At 39.1% G+C, this 21,158-nt stretch overlaps 1 protein-coding gene across 1 annotated transcript in view; it reads right to left on the bottom strand.

Annotated features, from left to right (window-relative positions):
• Nucleotides 1-17,152, bottom strand: part of LOC124259408 (retroviral integration site protein Fli-1 homolog) — a 28,417-nt gene extending 11,265 nt beyond the window's left edge. Inside the window, exon 1 of the mRNA XM_046693547.1 lies at nucleotides 16,559-17,152. Coding sequence (XP_046549503.1) covers nucleotides 16,559-17,150 — 592 coding nt within the window. The 5' untranslated portion in view covers nucleotides 17,151-17,152. The remainder of the gene's footprint in view (nucleotides 1-16,558) is intronic.
• Nucleotides 17,153-21,158: the final 4,006 nt, after the last annotated feature.

The following is a 21,158-nucleotide window of genomic DNA, read 5'->3' as shown; positions in this document are numbered from 1 at the left end:
TACGTTCTCGAATTATTTCAGGTGAAAAATAGTCTAGACTTTGCATATGTTTATGACGGGTGCCATCGGTGGGGCAGGATACGCTCCCCTTTTCGCGAAAACCTGGTATTATCACTATTTTTAGTGATTCATAAACTCTGTCATCGTATCGCATGGTGACAGTCACTGGATTGTTCGGTCCTGCTCCATTTATTTACAAATAACATCGTACAGCTGTAATACTGCTGAAACAACTATACACTCATGATAAAGTCAGAATTGTACAATCAAAACTGCCTTAAGTAGAGATTTCTTATGGATGTGGAAATGGTTTTGTGGCTTCTATTTTAGCAGATTGTGTAAGAAGCAGGTCGTGCTTACCCTTTTCGCAAATACCTCATGTAACACCGTTGTTAAGTCTATTATATGTCTATCCCTATTGAGTCTTTTACCCATAGTGGAATCTCTTCCGGCTGATGATAATGAGTGAGTGAGTTTAGTTTTACGCCGCATTCAGCAATATTCCAGCTATATGGCGGTGGTCTGTAAATAATCGACTCTGGACCAGACAATCCAGTGATCAACAGCATGAGCATCGATCCTGATGATAAAGAATGACAGTTCTTTGGTGTTTACATACTCATCATACGACAACGAAACATACAACTTCATGGATGACAACTCCTTGTTTACTGCTTAGAGCGACGTTTCGTTGTAGTTTCGTTTACCGTTATCAAGCTGAAGGGTTGGCTAAAGTCACCCATAAAGTTGTATAATCCATTATTGATTCACCAACTTCTAGAATGCCAATCAAACACTCATCATACTGATTTAATTACCTGTGTCAACTGATGTCAGTTAAATAATTTGCACTTTTAATATTTTATTTTGCAACAATTTTCATTTGGGTAACATAGCTAAAACGTATCCAGTCTCAGAGATATTTGGTCAAAGTTAATGAAATGGAATTATTAAAAACTACGTACATGTTTCCTTTGCTATTCCGATTACATACATGTATATGGTACATTTCAACTAATCTGGCCTGTAGCCCAAATTACGTACCAGAACTTTACTTTCACCCCGATCGTCAGAGTCGCCATCGATGTCGTTATTGTCGTTTTCATCATTTATGCTCAATGTTTAGCATCCATATTTCTGTGATGACACTACTGCATACTAAATGTTTAACTGAACATTTTTATAGAAAATGAAAAAGGAGTGTATTTTTTTCCAAAAAGCTAAAAACAAGCTAAAATGTGCAGACGTTGTACAGTGCGTATACTAAATACAAAGGTTCTGAATTATGTGAGTCATCTGTGTCAGCAGGTACTGTAATATTCGACATTGGAGACAGTTACAATGGTATTGGAAAGCTTCATTTTAATCCTGAAATCGCTGGATCAGGTATGTGATTTCCCTTTGCAAGGCTGGTTGTTGCTACAGAAGGGTTAAAATGTTTTCGAGATATCAACATTTATACATACACTATATAAACACAACGTTTATCATACATATTATATTTCAGTTTTATGGAGGTGTCATTTTAGGCATATACTCGTACTTCTGGGATATGTAACTATTACTCCATCTTGTCATTCAGATATGTACCGTTATGAACAATGTTGTTATTGGTACGGAAACACTCTACAGTTGCCATCGGAAGAGGAACTTATTGTCCAACTGTCAATTTTGACTCAACATTGCATCTTGTGGCGATAATTCTACACACTTGTGAGGTTTTAAGAGCACTTGAATCTAAACTGGACGATATGTCAACAATGCTTGGAGCAATGATCAGAAACGTTTATGTCAGCTACATGTGAGCTACAGTACATAATAAATGTATTCAGCAAAATCTCGAAAATGAGACCGATAAATGTTCCAAATCACTGTAACAATCAACATGACTCTAACCTTTATTTAGAAGCATCGATGAAAGAGCATTCACCCTTGTCTCGAAACTCATCTGTCTAGGCACACACATGCATGCTTAACCTGCATATGTTCATAAAAAGACCCCAACAAACAAAAAAACTAAAACAAAAGTGTGAATAACCATGTGTAATTGAAAATTGAATATATTCCATTGCAACAACATAAATTCCACCTTTCATTCTGATCATTTTTTGAACGATGTCCTTGTGATTTTGAACAGCCACTATCTCCGCTTTAGTACACAACGATTTCAACTGAAAAAAGAGTAAAGTAAACATTTAAACACTGTTTCGTTTGCAACCTTCTTAAGAGCAACGCGCAAAGGAACTATTTATTCCTTAACTAAAGCACGTCAATCTTGTTATTGTCTGTATGCCTCGGTCCCTCACTGCCATTCTGATTTCCCCATGGGATACGGAACATCGTTCTGTTCCTGATGACTTCCAGGCACAGGAACTGATGACGTCACACGTTTCTGTGCATCTGCTCAACAGGTTCTCTGATTTAAATTCGCATTACGGACAAATATTTCCGCGAGGAACAATCTCCTTTGGCGGTGAAACAAACAGAGTCGATGAAAAAATAAGCACTCTTTCTTTCAGTGAAGCTCATCAACGAGATCACGCGTTTTTCCACGAGAATAAATATGGCGGACACCCCAGAGAGGATGTTGTTATTGCTTGCACATCCTGTGCGCACTACAAGGCATATCTGGTTTGTTCTCAGCAAGATCAAGCAATAAACTCGCGGATACAGATTAACCAACGTCTGCCTGTGTAGAGTTAAGGACATTATGCCCGTTCAATTATACCTCAGGTGTTGACTCAGAAAACTATCCATGTCGGAGAAATGGTCCCAGATTGACTTTCTTTATTATCTTTAATGAATATGGTTATAAGTTTCCATTTGTCTGCTTGGCCTTTTTTATTATATTTTTTTAACAAGTGATACAAAAAATTCTCTTATCAGTTAACAATGGCATTTTGAAGTTGCACTACTAGTGTTGAGGGATGAGGGCTAGTCGATGACGGACCTTTGTTTTGTTAGAGAGAGAGAGAAATTCTTTATTTCCTTCACAGTGGCATTTCCAACTGTACCTTAAGAAAAGCAAATATATCTTGGGAATGGTCCCAGATTTATGTTCTTATTGCCATTATTTAATATGAATGCTATAAGGTGTTTGTTGTGAGTTTCAAAATGTCATTTCCAATTGTGCCATAACTATCTATGTCGGAGGAATGGCCCCAGATTGACCTTGTTTATTATCATTATTGAATGTGGTTATATATTTTCTGTTATAAGTGTCACAAAGGGTATATAACATAACACTGTGTTTTAAGATAGGTTTGCAATTAAAGGGGGAATAGTATACTAGCTTGTGTGAAACTGAGACAATATCAGCATCTTTGACTGCTTAATGACTTAACTAATCCTTTCAAGGATTTCTAATTAACCCAAAGCTACTTTTTGTACAATCAATATTTTTAGATACAGGTTTTGATATCATTATAATAGCTTGCTGGATAGTCTAGTGGGGAATGAGTTGGTTTGTCACGCTGAAGACCGGCATTCGATTCCAGAAAATACGTGAAGCCCATTTTTGATGCACCAATGCCGTGAAATTGCTGGGGTATTGCTAAAGGCAGTGCCACATTAAATTTAAACATTTCCTCATTTTATATCAGTTTTTGATCAAACATATATTTTCAATTATATATTAAACTGAAACATTTCACCACATTTCATTCATATACATTACAGAATAGATATATTTGGGTTCAAGAGGAACCGTACAGAAACGTTCTTTCAATGAAAAAGGAGAATCGGAACTTGATTGATTCGGAGTATTTAACAAAAGTAAAGGAAGAAACTTAAACTAGCTCTACATTTAAACCCGTCAAACATGAAAAACGCCGCAGTACATTGATTCATGGGTCTAATTCGCTCGTGGTCTAAGTGCAACCACTTACGGCACTACATTGCTGACATTTGTGGTTTACATTCAGAGTTGGACGAATGCAGTCCGTTCAACACTTGAGCATCACCTTTTTTCACGTGTGAAAACTACAAGCGAAAAAGCACCAGTTCTCACCACAAGTCCATACTCTACCGTGAGAATGGAAGGAACCACTGTACGAAACTGTGAACAATTCACATCCGAATGGATTTCATATTGTTTAGCCAAACATCAAGAACTGACCCTACTCTGATGCGGAAAACGTGCGTCATAATGGACCACCACATATGTTTATGATCAGCCATTTCGGATTTACGTGTTAATGACAATATTGGTATCAATTTAAGCCTTATGTCCGGAATTTTATTTGTTTGGCGGTTGTGGGTTCCGATCCGAGACTCGAACAATGTGACGGAATGTTATGGAGGTTACGGTTAGTTTGACCTAGTTTGAGGATATCACTTGAACACTCTTACATTGTCCGGGAAAACAAAATGTCGGATTGCCTATACGATATTAGGTTTCAAATTGTATTGAAATATTAGCCTTACTGAGCGTGTTTTTCCACAAGCAGCCTTTCAACGGAGTTTATGACGTTAACGTGAACAAATAAGGAAAGAAATATCGGATTTTATAAAGGAAATGCTCAACGAATGGATTTTTTGGTTTTGATTTTTGAATCCATGTTTAACAAATTGGTTTGTTCTATATTTTCTAAGATGAAATAAGATATGTATTAAAAGATATGATGCAATGTAATATTTCAGAAGTAATGATCTAACAGAGTTGGTTTTTCGTGAAATCATACAACGTCAGTGCTTGGTAGAAAATTCTGAACAGATTTTTGTTTTAAAAAGCCACACCATCACCCCAAGAAACGAAAACAAAACAAAAACATCAGCGCCACAGAATAGGATCGATTATCCGAGGAATCAGATGATAGGTGTTCAAACTGGAATACAGCGATAAAAAGTATGAATGGGTTACAGAAAATCGGGGATGACACCAGGTGTTCTCAAAGGATTTGACCTACCGAAAACACCAGAGACATACATTTTTTGCACAAGGTATTATGGTGTGAGGTTATTGTTATGTGTATCATAACTGAATCTGATGATGTACGAGGTTTAGGCCAACAGGAAACATTAACACACCTCGTCTCGTCTCGTCATCGAGGCCCCATAACGTCAATGGGTTGGGTTGAGTTGGGTTTTACGTCACATCGGCATTATTCCAGCCATATAGCGACGAGATCAAGTATGTATTCATACATATTTTAAGCACAAAGTCCAAAAGAGTTTTTTAAAAACATATATATTCATAACATTATTATTTCCAAACAGAAAATGTCATAGCACCAGATAAAAAACAAGCAATACGTCATTCATATTACCTAGTTTATAACGTCAATGGTTTTACGACATTGGAAGAATATTCCGGTAGTTGTTTTCTAAAAACATGAATGGAATATCTAACTCCTACACATATTCCCTAGAGATGAAAAATATATATATCTTAGGTAGAACCTTCCTTTGGCGCATCTAAACTCGTCTTGCCCTCCTGAGCAAGACTGTTACAATGTGGTTGCCAAGTCTCTTGGGACGAGCACCTGTTAATGGCCACAATAAACAGAAATTGCCCCTCATGTCAACGTCGCATCGCCCTGTCCAAACACCGCTATTGCCGGCCGAGGGTGGAGGCTTTGACTCTTTCCGACCACATTTTTCTCTCTTTTACCTCCCCTTTTAAATTTTGCACTCGATAAACAAACACGGATTGTCTGGTTCCCATCCCAAGCTGGCCTCGTGTGATCCCACCCAACCATGTTTTTATATGTCGCTAGTTTTCGTGAACTTTTACATTTGCTCTTGTAACCGTACTATAGGACACGATAGTCTCAGTTCCAGCCTTGCCTAAACAATGGCCGATCATATGGTGTGCATGCTAACAGATGCCCCACACATGCACGTGATGCCGATGCAAGGGGGTTCGGACCCTAATATTGGGACAAAAAGGGCCTAGGTCCAGTCTTACTTTCACATTAACCTCTGTAAATGACTCTTGTTCCGTTTCCAATTATTCCTATTGTTCTTACCATAATGGACGCAACGTGAATCAACACAAGAATCCTAAACTGCCTCTCCATTTTGTTTTGTTTTCTGTGCGCCGATACGAGATTCCCAGGAGGGATGTTACGACAAGAAAAGAAGCTTTATGTTTGTAAATTCAAACCTTGAAGTAGAATGCGACGCGACGCCTTCTTTGTACCAAACGCCCGGCCCAGTGCGAGGGGAGGGGGGTGAGCGTTTACTCACTACCCTCGGGACAAACAACCACGAGCGACCCTATGACGGCACCACGAGGAGCTTACGCGCTATCTTGCACGTCTTTGTACTGGTTCGACGTCAATAGAAATAGGGTGTGACGACTACGCAATCGCATCACGCCAGAGAACCAGTTTAGTATACTGGCTTCACAATTAACCCGTTAAGAGACCGGCACTTACAACATGTGGGCAGTGCGCACCAACTTGCACGGCATGTTGCATTTAGAACCGAAACTGTTTCAGAAGTAAATTCTCGCCGGGGTCAACTCTCAAAACACGATATACGATGACGTACGTCTCATCATCATGTTGAATAAATAAATGCTGCTTGGACTAGTGGTGGAAGTTGTGGTTGAATGTATTTGAGAATTCCGAAAACCATTGCTACAAAAAAACTTGACATGCACACGAAAAAAACACCACGTGCATACAAATTCATATGTTATTGCTTCAAGTACAAGCGGACATGCATTCCTTGGAAGGAAATGTGTTTTATCACCCCGCGCGCATTAATACAGCACAAGGTTTCCCAGCATTTCCGTGGTTTAATGCGATATGCTTACTGTAGCTGTACCCAGGAACGGTGCAGTTGGTAGCATGCTGGAAGGATGAACCACATGTTCTAATCCATGTTGTACCCAGTCGCGGTAAAGACATCGTCATGTTTATGATTATCATACATCTATTGAGATGTGCATACACATGCGTGTACGTTCTTACGCGCCTTTATGCGTATGTGCGTGCGTGCGTGCGTGCGTGCGTCTGTATATGTATGAATGAATGAGTGTGTATTAGCTTTCAAGAACCACCAAAGCAAACACCCCAGATAGCATTCAGACGTTGACCCAACGTTGGCAATGGTTTTGCCATCATTGCCAACGTTGGGCCAACTTCCGAATGCTATCTGGGACATAGTCAAAGTTTTACCTTTTTTCAACCATTTGGGGAATCGAACTGGGTCTTCTGAGTGACGACTGTTCGCATCGACCACCCGCTACCCCATCACCCTCTCATACCTGTACATCTATTGTGGGGCAACATCTGTCTCTGTACAAAACTGCTACTGCCACGTTACAAGCCCTGAGTAACCTTTAATGAGAAACATAATGACACATTCACCAGATTCCATCATGGTCTTCAGTGCTTGTCGTAAAAGACAAACGGGATCGGGTGGTCAGGTCCGCTGACTTGGTTGACACATGTCATCGTGTCCCAATTGTGTGGGCGATGGTCATGCTGTTGATCACTGGATTGTCTGGTCCAGATTCAATTATTTACAGACCGCCGCCATATAGCTTGAATATTGCTGAGTGCAGCGTTAAACAACAACCCAACCACTCCCCAACCCCATGCTCTTGAGAGGGAGCACCGCATTTATACGTGTATTTTTTAATTCAGTTGTCAGAATTAAAAGTGGAAATTAAATTATACATCAAGTTATATTTAATACACACATTATCATTAGTCATAGAAAACTCAGAAACCTTAATGTAACGAGAGCAAACCGACCCGATTAAGATATATACATTAACCATTGTACGTTCTTAAAATTAAAAAACCCAACATATGTTCTTCGCAATTTTTATCTAAACTGTAAAATGTTTTTCCCGCATTTTAATTTCATTTATATATTTTTTACTATTGAATGCCAGAGCGCTGAATACCGTGAATGAGCAAGCAACGCCCAACCATTCATCGGCTGAAGGATCCTATAAAAAGTAAAGCGAATATTTCCCAGAAACAATGCAGCTTGCCCTTGCGGCACACATCTATATGTAGCTACAATGACATACACGCTTCGAGTTGTTAGAATGGTCGGGCAAGAAAACCCCAACACCTGCTTGTCGTTGGAAACCCTCACGCCACACTAAAACGGATATGGAGTATCGAAAATTTACATATCGTGTCTTATATTGTGATTTCTAACCCCGACTCAATGAAAGCCAGGTCCAAGTACGAAATACCTTCCTGTTTAGCTTACTAAAAGCCACTTAAAACATGCGTTTGTCGTTGAGGCCAGGCACAAATGTAGGCATTCGATATAAAAGCATTCTCTTTTAACCGTATTACTTAGACTAAGTTACTTGGGGCCAAACAGCCTACCCAAACTAACGCTAATGTTTTGATTATGTTTGACAGACTTTTTTCGTAATAAACTTATTTGGAGGCTGGCAATTGGAGCTTTCAATGTGCGAATCACGCCACTATATGCTTATAAATATTAAACATATTTATATTTGGGTTAGGTTCACGAAAGTCTTCAAACTCGGGAACCTTTCCACTGTTGGTGTGAGTGGGAGTCTTTTCTTTGTGCTTATGTAAATGACAATTTACTTGGCTTTGCATGTGTTTGTGACGGTGGAACCAGTGGAAAATGGTTGCTCGCCTTTTCGCGAAAATCGGCTATGATATGTATGTAATAATGATTCATAACCACTTGCTTTTGATACAGTCGGGTCGCACAATGGAATCTGCAAATTCTAGCATGGGTTTCTTATGAATTCTGTACGTTAGGAGATGGTTATTTTCTCCCCACGAACACCTGGTGTCATCACTGATTTCATGAATATCTGGTGTCATCACTGATTTCATGAACATCTGATCATCATTGATTCATGAACACCTAGTGTCATCACTGATTTTTATAGACAAGTCATTTTCGCAGCTATTTTGCCCTTTACGTCAAAGGAAACCGTGTTCACGTTCTGTAAAATGATTGTGGATAGTTTTGTCGCTTTTATTATATCTATGCATGCCCGCCCAGATTGTATTAGCTGTGCTTTACCGTGTTATTTTAGCTTGTCATTAAACAACAACGAGGAGTGAGTCTGTAATTAATCGAGTCTGGACCAGACAATCCAGTGATCAACAGCATGATCATCGATCTACGCAATTGGGATACGATGACATCAGTCAACCAAGTCAGAGAACCTGACCACCCGATCCCGTTAGTCACCTCTTACGACAAACATGGGTTGCTGAAGATCAATTCTAACCCGGATCTACATTGGTTCACCAACGAGGAAACTGAACAGATGTAATAGTTGACTCGTATAAGCTTCTTTAACGCGTTCGCACTTGACATGATCTAAAAATGTCACGGGTTTCATTTATCCCTGCAGTGATTACATAGAGTGGTCAGTCTCAGTGACCTGGCTGACTGCATGTCATCGTACCGCGACGGCATGGGTCGGTGCTAAATATTAATCACTGCATTTTGTTGGTCAAGACTCGATTAAATGGTATTTACAGGCCGGCGTAATCATTTGGAATTCTGCTGAGATCCCCGCAGAATAGACATAACTGCTGAAGCGTATGCATAAATACCTATGTAATGTAAATCCAAAACTCCAATTCGAACAAGTACATACTATTTTCTGTCCTCAATTATGTCATTCATTTTGTTGCAGACTCGTAGATCCTCATACATAACCCTCCGAAGTACATGTTACCATACAGCCGTCAGGTAAGGGTTAACAGAACAATACATACGTGATGATGAATTACCATGGCGACATGTACAGTTATATCAGCATACATACATAGTAGTTATCCAATTATCTACATTTTACTACAACAGGCTAATTTGCAGGTGAAATATATATTGTCTTGAATAGGCATCTGACAAGAATTTAAAATAAACTTCATTAACAACAAGTGTTAAAGTCACAAATGCACAGTGTCTTTGTCAGTTTCTCTACAACACTGATATTCTTTCACCCATCGGAGAGGGTCTGACAAAAACAATACCTCGACAGGTAATGCATTTGCCACGGTCATTTTCTGTGACATACAGGTGCAACTTTTAATGTAGAGGCTAATGTATATCAGTTCAAATGCACATAGCCAGAACGATATATAAGAAAATATGAAACGTCAGCGCCATGGAATAATCTAGACTAGACAGCGATTCCATTGGGCGTTAAAGCTAACTAGCGGTGAAAACTACTAGATTATACCACAGAAAATTAACGACGACAACGTTTCATTCATCTTTCTCTTAACGTTCCTTTTCATTTCTTGGTTTAATAAAAAAATTGTAATGCTTGTCTAAAATATTTTCAGAGAATGTATACTAAGTTTTTTCAGAATTTCAGAATTGACTTAACCATGATCAGCAGCCGTATTTCAAGCATAGTTGAACTGGTAGTAACGAATTCCATAGTGACAGTGAATTGAATGTATAAAATAGTGTCTGTATGATCTACTATTGTGAAGTTTTAGTTATACAGAGGGGATGTTTGAGTGGTATTACAGAGGTTGGAAAGTAACAGGGAAGACGAAATATTTCATGGATGATTATAATTCAGCGTTTCGGTTTTGATCCTGTAGATCAAGAAACACCATCTTGACAATGGTATAATATTCCCGAAACGTAGCATCTGAATAGAATAATGTAGCTGTCATCAATAAAATGCCACCGCTTTTACTGTTGTTTGAGTACACTCATGACTGAGGACATATGCACTAGAACCATGTCTCACACATGTACAATGTGATAAAACCTACCTGCTAATACACGCTGTAGAATAAACCCGTTCATCTAATGTCACATACATTAATAGCTGACATTTCCTTATGATGGCGCTTGTTTTGGTCTCACGTTCAAGTAATCAAATTTCATTATAAATCAGAACGTAAACGTTTCTCAGTTATCTAATACGCGGACGAGCAAAAGAAAGAATACCCTATATTTGACGGTAGCGGAAAATGAAACAAACAAAAAATCACATTCGGTGGTGATGTGTTGATACGGGTGTCAAAGGCGATACTACGTGCAGCATGTCGAAGTATCTCACAGCACGTAAATGTTTTCAGCCTGTTAATGTTTGCAATTTGTACTTCAAATCCATTTTTCAACAGCATAGACTTTTTGCTCCACAGTATATTTAAACATTTAACGCTTTGTAAAAATCCCATTTATTCCATTACGATGGCATTGCGTCATTATTCCTGAATATACAAAATTAGTTTTGAAAATCCATTATCCTGTATCATGTATACATGTAATGAAACATTGAATTCTGCTGAATTCATGTGATTTCTCCTTCTATCCGTAAAATGATTTGATTTGAAGTAGTGCTCCCAATATATCAGTAGGTAAATTATAAGTGTGCCCATATGTATAGGGCTTTTGAAAGAAATATAAAAAATTACCTGTATGAAAACTTCAGTAACAAAACCCTATTTCCTTATTAGATATGGTAAACGTTGACATGCATGACAATCTGACGATAATCTTTATACATTTGCAAAAAGGTTGATATTTACACCTGTATTGGCTATATTATATTTCTGGACAGTACCCCAAATCGATAGTTTGTTCGTGTCCATTTCACTAAGAAAGAAAACAATTCAGCATGAACTATGATGAATATGTTAGGAGCTCCATGGAGTTCATGCAAATGCTGAACAAGAGGGCTTTATACAATTTCCAACCAATTTAAGGGGCGGTGGGGTAGCCTAGTGGTTAAAGCGTTCGCTCGTCACGCCGAAGACCCGGGTTCGATTCCCCACATGGGTACAAAGTGTGAAGCCCATTTCTGGTGTCCCCCGCCGTGATATTGCTGGAATATTGCTAAAAGCGGCGTAAAACCATATTCACTCACACACTCCAACCAATTTAAGTTGTTTGAAAATTTCTTTTTCTCGTTCATTTTCATTCAGACATTCCAAGTAGTAGGCCGTTTATGTATGGGTACATCAAAATCTATATAGTGGTGTTTGTGATTATAAAGTCTCCTAGGTAAACGGGTCTCCTCATTGTGTTTCCTGGTGGGTGTAATATACCTGAGCTACTTCCTACATTAAATATTCATAACTAGGTCAAACCTTAAGAAAATACTTTACACGTAATGGTACAGATACGGTTCGGTACAGATTCTTATACCGAAACGTGTGATCACAATATAATAAAGACGTTGTCATCCATAAAGTATCATAATTTCTTATTATTCATAAACGTCTAAATTGCCAGTCAAACAGATAGATCAAACCTTACGGTGTGTTCTTCTGTCACGATAATCGATTACCCACACGGGTACAATGTGTGAGAACCCATTTCTGGTGTCCCCCGCCGTGATATTGCTGGAATATTGCTAAACGCGGCGTAAAACAAAATTCACTCATCTCACTCACTCTTTCACGATAATCGTCTATGTTTTTTAAGCATTCCAAACAGATTATAATAAATTTCAGTAACAAAATATTAATTATCTGTACAAAACCTCTCTTGAATTCGGTTATACTTGTGAAGAGAACATTCTTCTTTGATGGGTATTTTAGAAGTTCCGGTGATGAAGAATAATGAACAAATAGTGATCAACCACATTAGAATCTATGTCGAAACGTCGCCTTTCACAGAATAAATTAGTTGTATATCCATAAAATTATCACCATTCTTCAAGACAAAATTCCTCTCATTTGAACGTAAAGACAATCTGAACATGTCACATTATGTCAGCTTACACACTGATGTCAATTCGTCCTTGGGAACAACGGTTTTTGTGTGTATTTAAGATTGTTTCACTTACTAACAATAATTTTTAGTTGAAATATATCGTTCGCAAAACTGTCGGTAATCAAACTATTTGATTCCAATGCCTATGGGCGCGTTCATGTTTTACTGTTTGGAACAGTGAGATAAATCACACATATTCTAATTAGAAATCTCTAAAACATATCTGAATAATTTGACACATCGACAATATTACAACACTGATTCAATTTGATTGTTTTCGTTGGATTTGAACACACAAATGACAAAAATATCCCACAAAAATAGTTTTATATGATTTGTGTTAAAATAAAGGAAATGCTTAATAGAAGCGACAAAACCCATTCCACGTTCATAACAAATCTCTTCTAAGAGAAGAGTCGATTGTACAATTTTTTTCTTTATAATTGTGTCTTTATCATGAGCATATAATTGTTTCAGCAGTATTACAGCTGTATGATGTTGTTTGTAAATAAATCGAGTCTGGAAAAGACAATCAAGTGATTGTCACCATGCGATACGATCACAGAGCATGTGTTTAATACTATGAAATAGTGATGATACCAGGTGTTCGTGAAAAGGTGAGTGTATCCTGCCCCACCAGTGGCACCCGTCATAAACATATGCTAAGTCTAGTCAATGTTTTAGTTTCAATTGCAAGGAGCGGGACATCATTCATTCTATTTTCTATCTTTAGCATAAGGTCATTTTGGGGCCAATGTTTACATGCATTTGAAAAACGTGATCGAATATGTTGTTCCACCAGTGGAGGGTATCGGCGATTCCGTATAATGATATTATTAATCATCTAGATTACTATCGCGAGGTTATAAATTTCATTACTGCTGCCAGATGATAATCAGTCTCGAATTTCTGCCGAAACAGGATCCATTTGGCGAACAAGACAGTGTTGCAACGTTATGAACGGAACAAAAAAACGTTGACGACACCGGGTGTCCGCCAAAATGGTAATGGAGTAGCGCAAAAAAATTAAGTAATGCTGAAAATATAAATTTGCGACCGCTGTTATGTATTACTTATGATATCTAAGTGACCATATACCTCATACAACAGTCAGAGCTTCTACATACTTCACCACGTATTTGGACCAAGATCACCTCCAAACCTACAACACCACCAGTATTGATTTAACGCGGGTAGTGGTTCCTCGCCTTCTTGGATTCTTTATCATCACCAAGCTTGACTCATGTATATTTACTTTCCCCGTGATAACATTTTCTTATTTCGATTAAAACAAATTATAAGAAACTTATGTTACAGGTTGATAGATGTCGACTTTGATAGTCCTATGTCTGTATGTTTTTATTTTACTTAAAAATTAATTGACTTCAAATTTAATGAAGACAGAGTTGACTGGAGTCTTTGTTCTTTTAGCACGACGTGTCGGTGATGCTGCTGGAACCTTTACCAAGTCGACATGATGAAGGTACCAGCATTATAAGACTAAAGACGTTGAAATCACAAAATCCAACTTTCCTTATATTGATACGGTAGCTAAACGTTCCAACGTTATTAAAAAAAGAGTCAGCTAATGTTGGTTATGTAACTAAACTGTGGTGATTACATATACTAGTTATATGAATGATAATCATTGTTACAATGATGTTTTATATTCATATTTACATTATTCCTTTCATTGTACCAGAGAAAGGAATGTCAATATGAATGCTATTAATACTGACGTTTTTAATGACAAGCCACAATCACTTTATTACTAAATATTACTTTTATTTAATATGATTTGGTTAATTACGAAAAGAAGGCAATTGTGGCTAGTCTCTTAATCGTAGTCACATCACACAATTATTTGACACCTTTTGATTTTTTAAGGACACATAGGCTTTTCAGGTAGTGAGCATTTGACGTGAAACAATTTGTACAGATATAATGTTACGCGCGCCACCTGAAAAGTTGCATTTATGTTGATACCTTACAGGTATATGTTATTCATGGTCGATGATAAGACTATGGATTTAGGAATCTAAGAATCTCTCTTCCCTCCTAAATATCCAGCTTCAATAATTTCTAAGAAGAAACAGTTACGGAAGACAATGAAATAAGCCCTTTTTATGTTGCCCCTGCATGGACGAATTACATACAAACTATTTTGTTATTTTTGATTGATGCAGGTGATCCTCATCACCTGGGATGTGGACCGTATGCGCCACATGTATGAATATTCGACGTGCAATGATACTTGAAACATTACATTCTTCCCGGAGTTGTGGACGTATTTGATCAAATACGATTGGTGTATTCTGTTCACTGCTATGCAGAAATGATCCGTTCAAAGTATTGCTAGTCTAATGATTTACCTTAGTCAGTATTGATCGCTCTGCCCAAAACGTCAGTGGCTATTGCCACAGAAGTCTCTATTCACTGAGTTTTCTTAAACTTTGGAATAGAATAGATACGTTTTAGGTAAAATACTTAACACATTAACATTTATGGGACAAGAATACAACTTTCCATGTTCAGGAATTGTGTTCAAACGAAGTACTTTACACATTGAAAACGTATATTCGTAATTCCATAATGCTTAAATAATATTTGTAAGTATTTCTAATGTTTTGGAAATAGCGTATGCAAAGTTCCTGCTACAGTCACGTTTGGTATAGTTGCCTGCTGTAATAAGAAAATAGGAAATTATAAATGTTAACAGGATGACATATCTTCATTAACTACACATGCTCGTGCTGTTAAAACAGTGATAACAGGATAGAGTTCACTAAGGATTCCCTGCTCGTCAACCCAGGCAGCGTTACTAAAGAACTGAGCTTCATGTGGTGTCTGCGTTTCTCAAGGTGTACAGTCGTCAATCTACACGTACAGACACAATATGTGATGAAGACTTTGGTAGACAATGAAATGATGCGCGGTCGTGATCGTGATGATTCACTATCACCTTACGGAAAAACAATGTCTGTTGACAGTTGATGACAACCGCATTTCCGAAGATGTACGAAAAACGAAATACAGTTGATACACACCCGCCATTAACGGCCCAGCTGAATTACGCATTTCTCAAACAAATGGGACCTTTGCCGTGCTCCATTAGAACAATGCAGTTGGTAATGTTATAATGAAAACCTGAGGGAGGTGGAAGCATTTTCAAACTTGAAAACAGAACATTAGACAATGTGTTTGCTGAATCGAAGTATTACGTGGCATTAAAAATGGATGTAGATTCTCAATACATTTATACATATATCAGAAAGATTCGTTGCATAACAATAAGATGTAAGCAATTCATACTTGTTCAAAACGACGCCTCAAATATAATGATATTTACACATACATTATAAACATTCAGACAGAACCGACATGACATGACAGTCACTCACACATTTCTGTGACATGTTTCTTAATAATTTGCTTATGTCAAATTTAGTAAGCATCAGTTTCATAAGCCCACCATGACAAACCGCAAATGAAGTATATAAGTATAATAATATAATAATAATTATCATTCTTCAGTCGTAATATATGTTATCGCTTTCTCATCTGAGGAAACATACGTTTCCAGGATCAATGCATCTTGGGACAAGTGACACTGAAAATGGATCCCGAAAGGAATATCTCCGTTATCGAGGTAATTACTGAATATTATTGATTTAAGTCAATTTTGATGTTTTTGTGAACAGTCATAAGTTAAGGACATGAGATTTACTAAAATTGTAAGAAATGTGTATTTTCAAATTTAGAATTTTCTCATAATGGGTTTCACCGTATATCAACTATGGAAGGAGTGTTAACAGTACGTACAAACAATTTTATGTTTTAACATTAAGACGTCATTTAATCCCCAGGCCCGTTGTAACGTCAATTAACGTCAACTCACCTGCCGGCACAAACACCTTGGGTAGGACTTTCTCCGTGCATGTGACCTCCCCGGGGGTAGGGGAGAAGCTGGATTGACGGAGGGGTGGCTGTTTTCTCTGAGGTAGGTAAGGAGAGCCTGGAAAGTTATACATGACGTTGTCACCTAGCGTCGAACGCCCCATAAGCTGAGGGGCACTTTTCCGAGGATCATTTCCGACAATTTCCGACACGGAATTCGAGTTGTCTGGAGCAGGATATCCATGTCTTGGGGGATGGGGAAGATTATCCGGCAGTCTCTTCACGGTAGGTACCCCCGAGGAAATTAACTTATCATCTCTTGCAACAATCCCCGGGGTGAGGCCTTTGGGCTGGGAGTCCATCCACCCCCTTGCCCCACCCCCTCGGTCCGCTGGCTCCATCTTGACTCTGGAATACTGGGAATAGGTTGTCATGGTGTCGCGTGCACCCACCTGCAATGTGTCAACACTGCTGTACCTATCCCCGTGGTTGACAGGCGCCAAGCTCATAGAAATCTTTTCCTGCCTCAGGCACGCGTCACCAATGTTAACTTGGTCGTAATTTCCGTAGACAAAATTCGCTGGCGTAAACATGAGCTACGACTTGTACGGGAGAAGGAAATATCGCAAATGTTTAAACAAAAACGTTTGATCGGGGGTTTAATATTAATGCCAGTGTTAGCGTATCACGCGAGCGATAGGAAGGCGAGGCGGGGACAATATCCGAGAGTTTCCGCTGAGAGGAAGCTATTCATAGTAACGGCGACGGACATGGCACGAGATTGCCCGAGGCTGGCGGATTGGTGGTGGCTCCAGTTGGCACCCTCTTAGAAACATGGACGCCATTGTCCAGACTTTGACAGAGTATGCAAGGCCATGTATACATGTAAACGATATTTTCCCCAAACTTTTCTGACACTTACTTAAACATTTGGAACAGCTTTAATAACTGTCCCGTTTTCGCTGCTGATTGGAAAGCACCAAAACAATGGGTGTTCATATTAAATGTGTTGTGTAAAACTTTCCTTATTTAGTGCTAGTCTGTAAAACAAGTTTGTTTTTTTATGAGAGGGTAGAGCTTGGGTGCGGTTTTCGAATTTGTTTTCTTTAAAGAATTTTATTAACTAAATAATATCAGTAATAGAAGATGAAAAAAACCACTTATTTAAAACTTACTATAAAAAAATTCTCTCAAGTAGACTACGTGGGTGTACTGTAAAAGCAGCAAGACAACAGCGTAATTTCCTTTGTGATTTGAAGGATTTATGGTCTCGGAAAAATGGAAACAATTTTGCTTTGATTTGGTCTCCGGGCAAGGGATTTGTTTGTTTCGCTTTAGTCATTAATCAGGGCAACATTTCCACAAACATGTCTACTGCTGAAGTAATTTTGAACTCTGACATATCAAAGCTGTAGCTATAGTGCGGGCTCCATAACGACAGTCTTAACAGCTCAGTTGACTGGTTCAGTTACGTCAATCTTAACAGCTAGAGCTTAGTTGACGGGCTCAATTACGGTAGTTGTATCAGCAATAACATTGACTTCGGGCATCAATACATCGAAGTACCCTAGAAGCCAGGTCTTACTTACACGTTCGAGACATGAGAAGAAAATTCAAAACATAAAATATGCAACGTGTTCGACATCAAGTTTACTATTTCTGAACGCCCCGTGGAGAAACAAACAAACAGGTACTTTGTGTGAAAATTGTAGCGGTGCTACCCGTAGACGAGGGTACACTTGCACAAAGCGATATTAGCGGTACGACAATCGTAACTCCCATACTCTAACGTAGACTTACGATAGCTGTAGCGCTAAGATCGCTTTGTGCGACTGGGCCCAGGACATACGTACCCTTTTGGGAACACCTATGACCCTTTCGGGTTATATTTGCAAGAAATAGAGAGCTCAGTGTATAGCGTGTCATCACTTATATTCATTGATCCATTTATATTCTTTTTATCGCTGTTTGCCCTCACCGCACAGCTGATTAATGTTTGGTAATTAATCGAGACTGGATATTCTTCCGCATTGACGTTGAGGACTTAGAACAGATTCCACTCTAATGCTAAGTCTGCTAAACTGGAGCTAGCAATCAGGTGACCTGTGCGCCGTTGTACAGAGCGATGTTAGCACTAAGGTGATCGTACCCATACCATAACTCCCATACCATAGCATAGACTGGCGACTGGTGTAGCGCTAAGGTGATCATACCCATACCATAACATAGACAGACTTACGACTGGTGTAGCGCTAAGGTGATCATACCCAGGTACCATAACATAGACAGACTTACGACTGTAGGTGTAGCGCACAACATAGAACGACTGGTGAGGTGATCGTAATGCCATAACTCCCTAAGGTGATCGTACCCATACCATAACTCCCCACAACATAGACTTACGACTGGTGTAGCACTAAGGTGATCGTACCCATACCATAACTCCCATACCATAACATAGACTTACGACTGGTGTAGCACTAAGGTGATCGTACCCATACCATAACTCCCATACCACAACATAGACTTATGACTGGTGTAGCACTAAGGTGATCGTACCCATGCCATAACTCCCATACCACAACATAGACTTACGACTGGTGTAGCGCTAAGGTGATCGTAACTCCCATACCACAACATAGACTTACGACTGGTGTAGCGCTAAGGTGATCGTAACTCCCATACCACAACATAGACTTACGACTGGTGTAGCTCTAAGGTTGCTGTGTACAACGGCACCCAGGTTGATTGTGCTTAATTATTGCTCATAATATCAACCCCTGGCCGCCGTGATATAGCTGGCACATTGCTGGAATATAGGATCACAAAGTACCAATGTGAAAAAACACAACACAACAGCAACAACGACAACAACAACAGAAACAACGACAACAACAACGACAACAACAACGACAACAACAACAACAACAACAACAACAACAACAACAACAGCAACAACAACAACAACAAAAGACAAAAAAGAACAAAGCAAAAGAAATAAAGACAACAGAGACAAATAAAACATTAAAAACCCACAGAAGATCGAATATTTTGGAAAGGATAAAAATATCCGTAACGTACCACGCTATCAACCAGTGGTGTGTCAAGATCAAACCACAATTGTGTAGACCCCCTGATATGTGTGATAGCTGCAACGCTGGGTAATGAGGCGGAAAACATCATTCACTCGGTCACATTCACACATGGCATAGTGCCCATTCCATATCCGTGGTAGACATGCGTTTAGTTGAATTATATGTTTTCCATCAAATAACCCATTTGACGAGACATATTTCCCAGTTCAAGCCCCTGCAACACTGCACCAAACACTACTTTCATTAAAGAAAAATACCGCAAATATACATTATTGACAAAACAATTATTCTATTCAAACGTCCCGGGAACGGTGTTTAATGGACTTGATTGAACATGGTAACTTGACTAGAAAGAACCCGTTGTAAGCACAGGGGTGTTGTTTAGCCTCGCACACGTGTTACTGCGAAAATCGGAGAAGTGGGGAAATATCTTTTAGTTATCACAACACAATGTGCACTTTATAAATTATATGAAAACATAGTTTGGATTCCGTTATGCTTCCAATAACACCGAGAGGGTGGATCCGGCTTCGGTAATGGATACTCTCAAGTAGGACTGTCGCTATGTAATGTTAGCATGCCCAATACGTGTCCACAATTACTAACAGCCAAACATAAATGTCAAGACAAGCAAAAATCAAAACCATACTCTGTACAGAGTACGTAATGTCACCCAATGACGCTGTGTGTATGGAGGTTTATTGTTCTCCTCTCCAACCAATATATATGGGAGTATCGTACACAACCAGTTCTGAATTGTTTTAACATGAAGCGTGATGATTCACATGTAACAGATTTTCGTGATGGCGAGAGTGAGTTGGTAAGGTTTAACCCGGCTTTTAGCAATATTCAAGCCAAATCACGACGGGCGACACCAGTACCGTTGTACCCATGAAGGGACTCGAACATGGACGCTTTAACCACGAGGATACCCCACCTTCCTCTCAGTCTGCAAGGCGTGACGAGCGAACCGTTTAACCGCTGGGTTACCCTACCGTCCCGGTGATGGTGTGAAGAGTGAGTTTAACACCGTTTTGGACCGTGTTTCTGTGAGGAAGAGAAGCCGTACGTGAGGCAGGTCTTAGAGATTTACCAGTACCCAATGATCGACAAGGGCGTACCCAGGAAAGAAATGAAGTGTAGGCACAACTGGAAGTGCGAGACTTCTAGGGTGATTTGGGGGCATGGTACCTCTTGATTCTCATCATTGCACCAAAAGGATCTCTCGCTTGAAGCTGACGTCACGCCATGCTGGCATCAAAGTAGCATGAGAGTTATCCACCTTTCATAGAAAGGGAGATAAATCCATAACATACCACGTGTAAAATAAATTGCCGAAAAAATTAAGTGTAGGCACGTGCCTAAAGTAGGCATTTAGGCACGTGCCTTATGACAGGTACCCAATGATCGAGAATACGGGTAGGGTGAGGACCAGCCAAACAGACTGTATGATCAAATCTGTGATCAATCATGTTTCTGACACCCGTAATGGTCGCATCTCTTCAC

The sequence above is a fragment of the Haliotis rubra genome, unplaced genomic scaffold (genome assembly GCF_003918875.1).
Source record: "Haliotis rubra isolate DU_JTF1 unplaced genomic scaffold, ASM391887v1 Scf72, whole genome shotgun sequence".
Lineage (NCBI taxonomy): Eukaryota > Metazoa > Mollusca > Gastropoda > Lepetellida > Haliotidae > Haliotis > Haliotis rubra.
The sequence above is the reverse complement of the archived record's forward strand: the minus strand, read 5'-3'. Positions and strand labels throughout refer to the sequence as shown.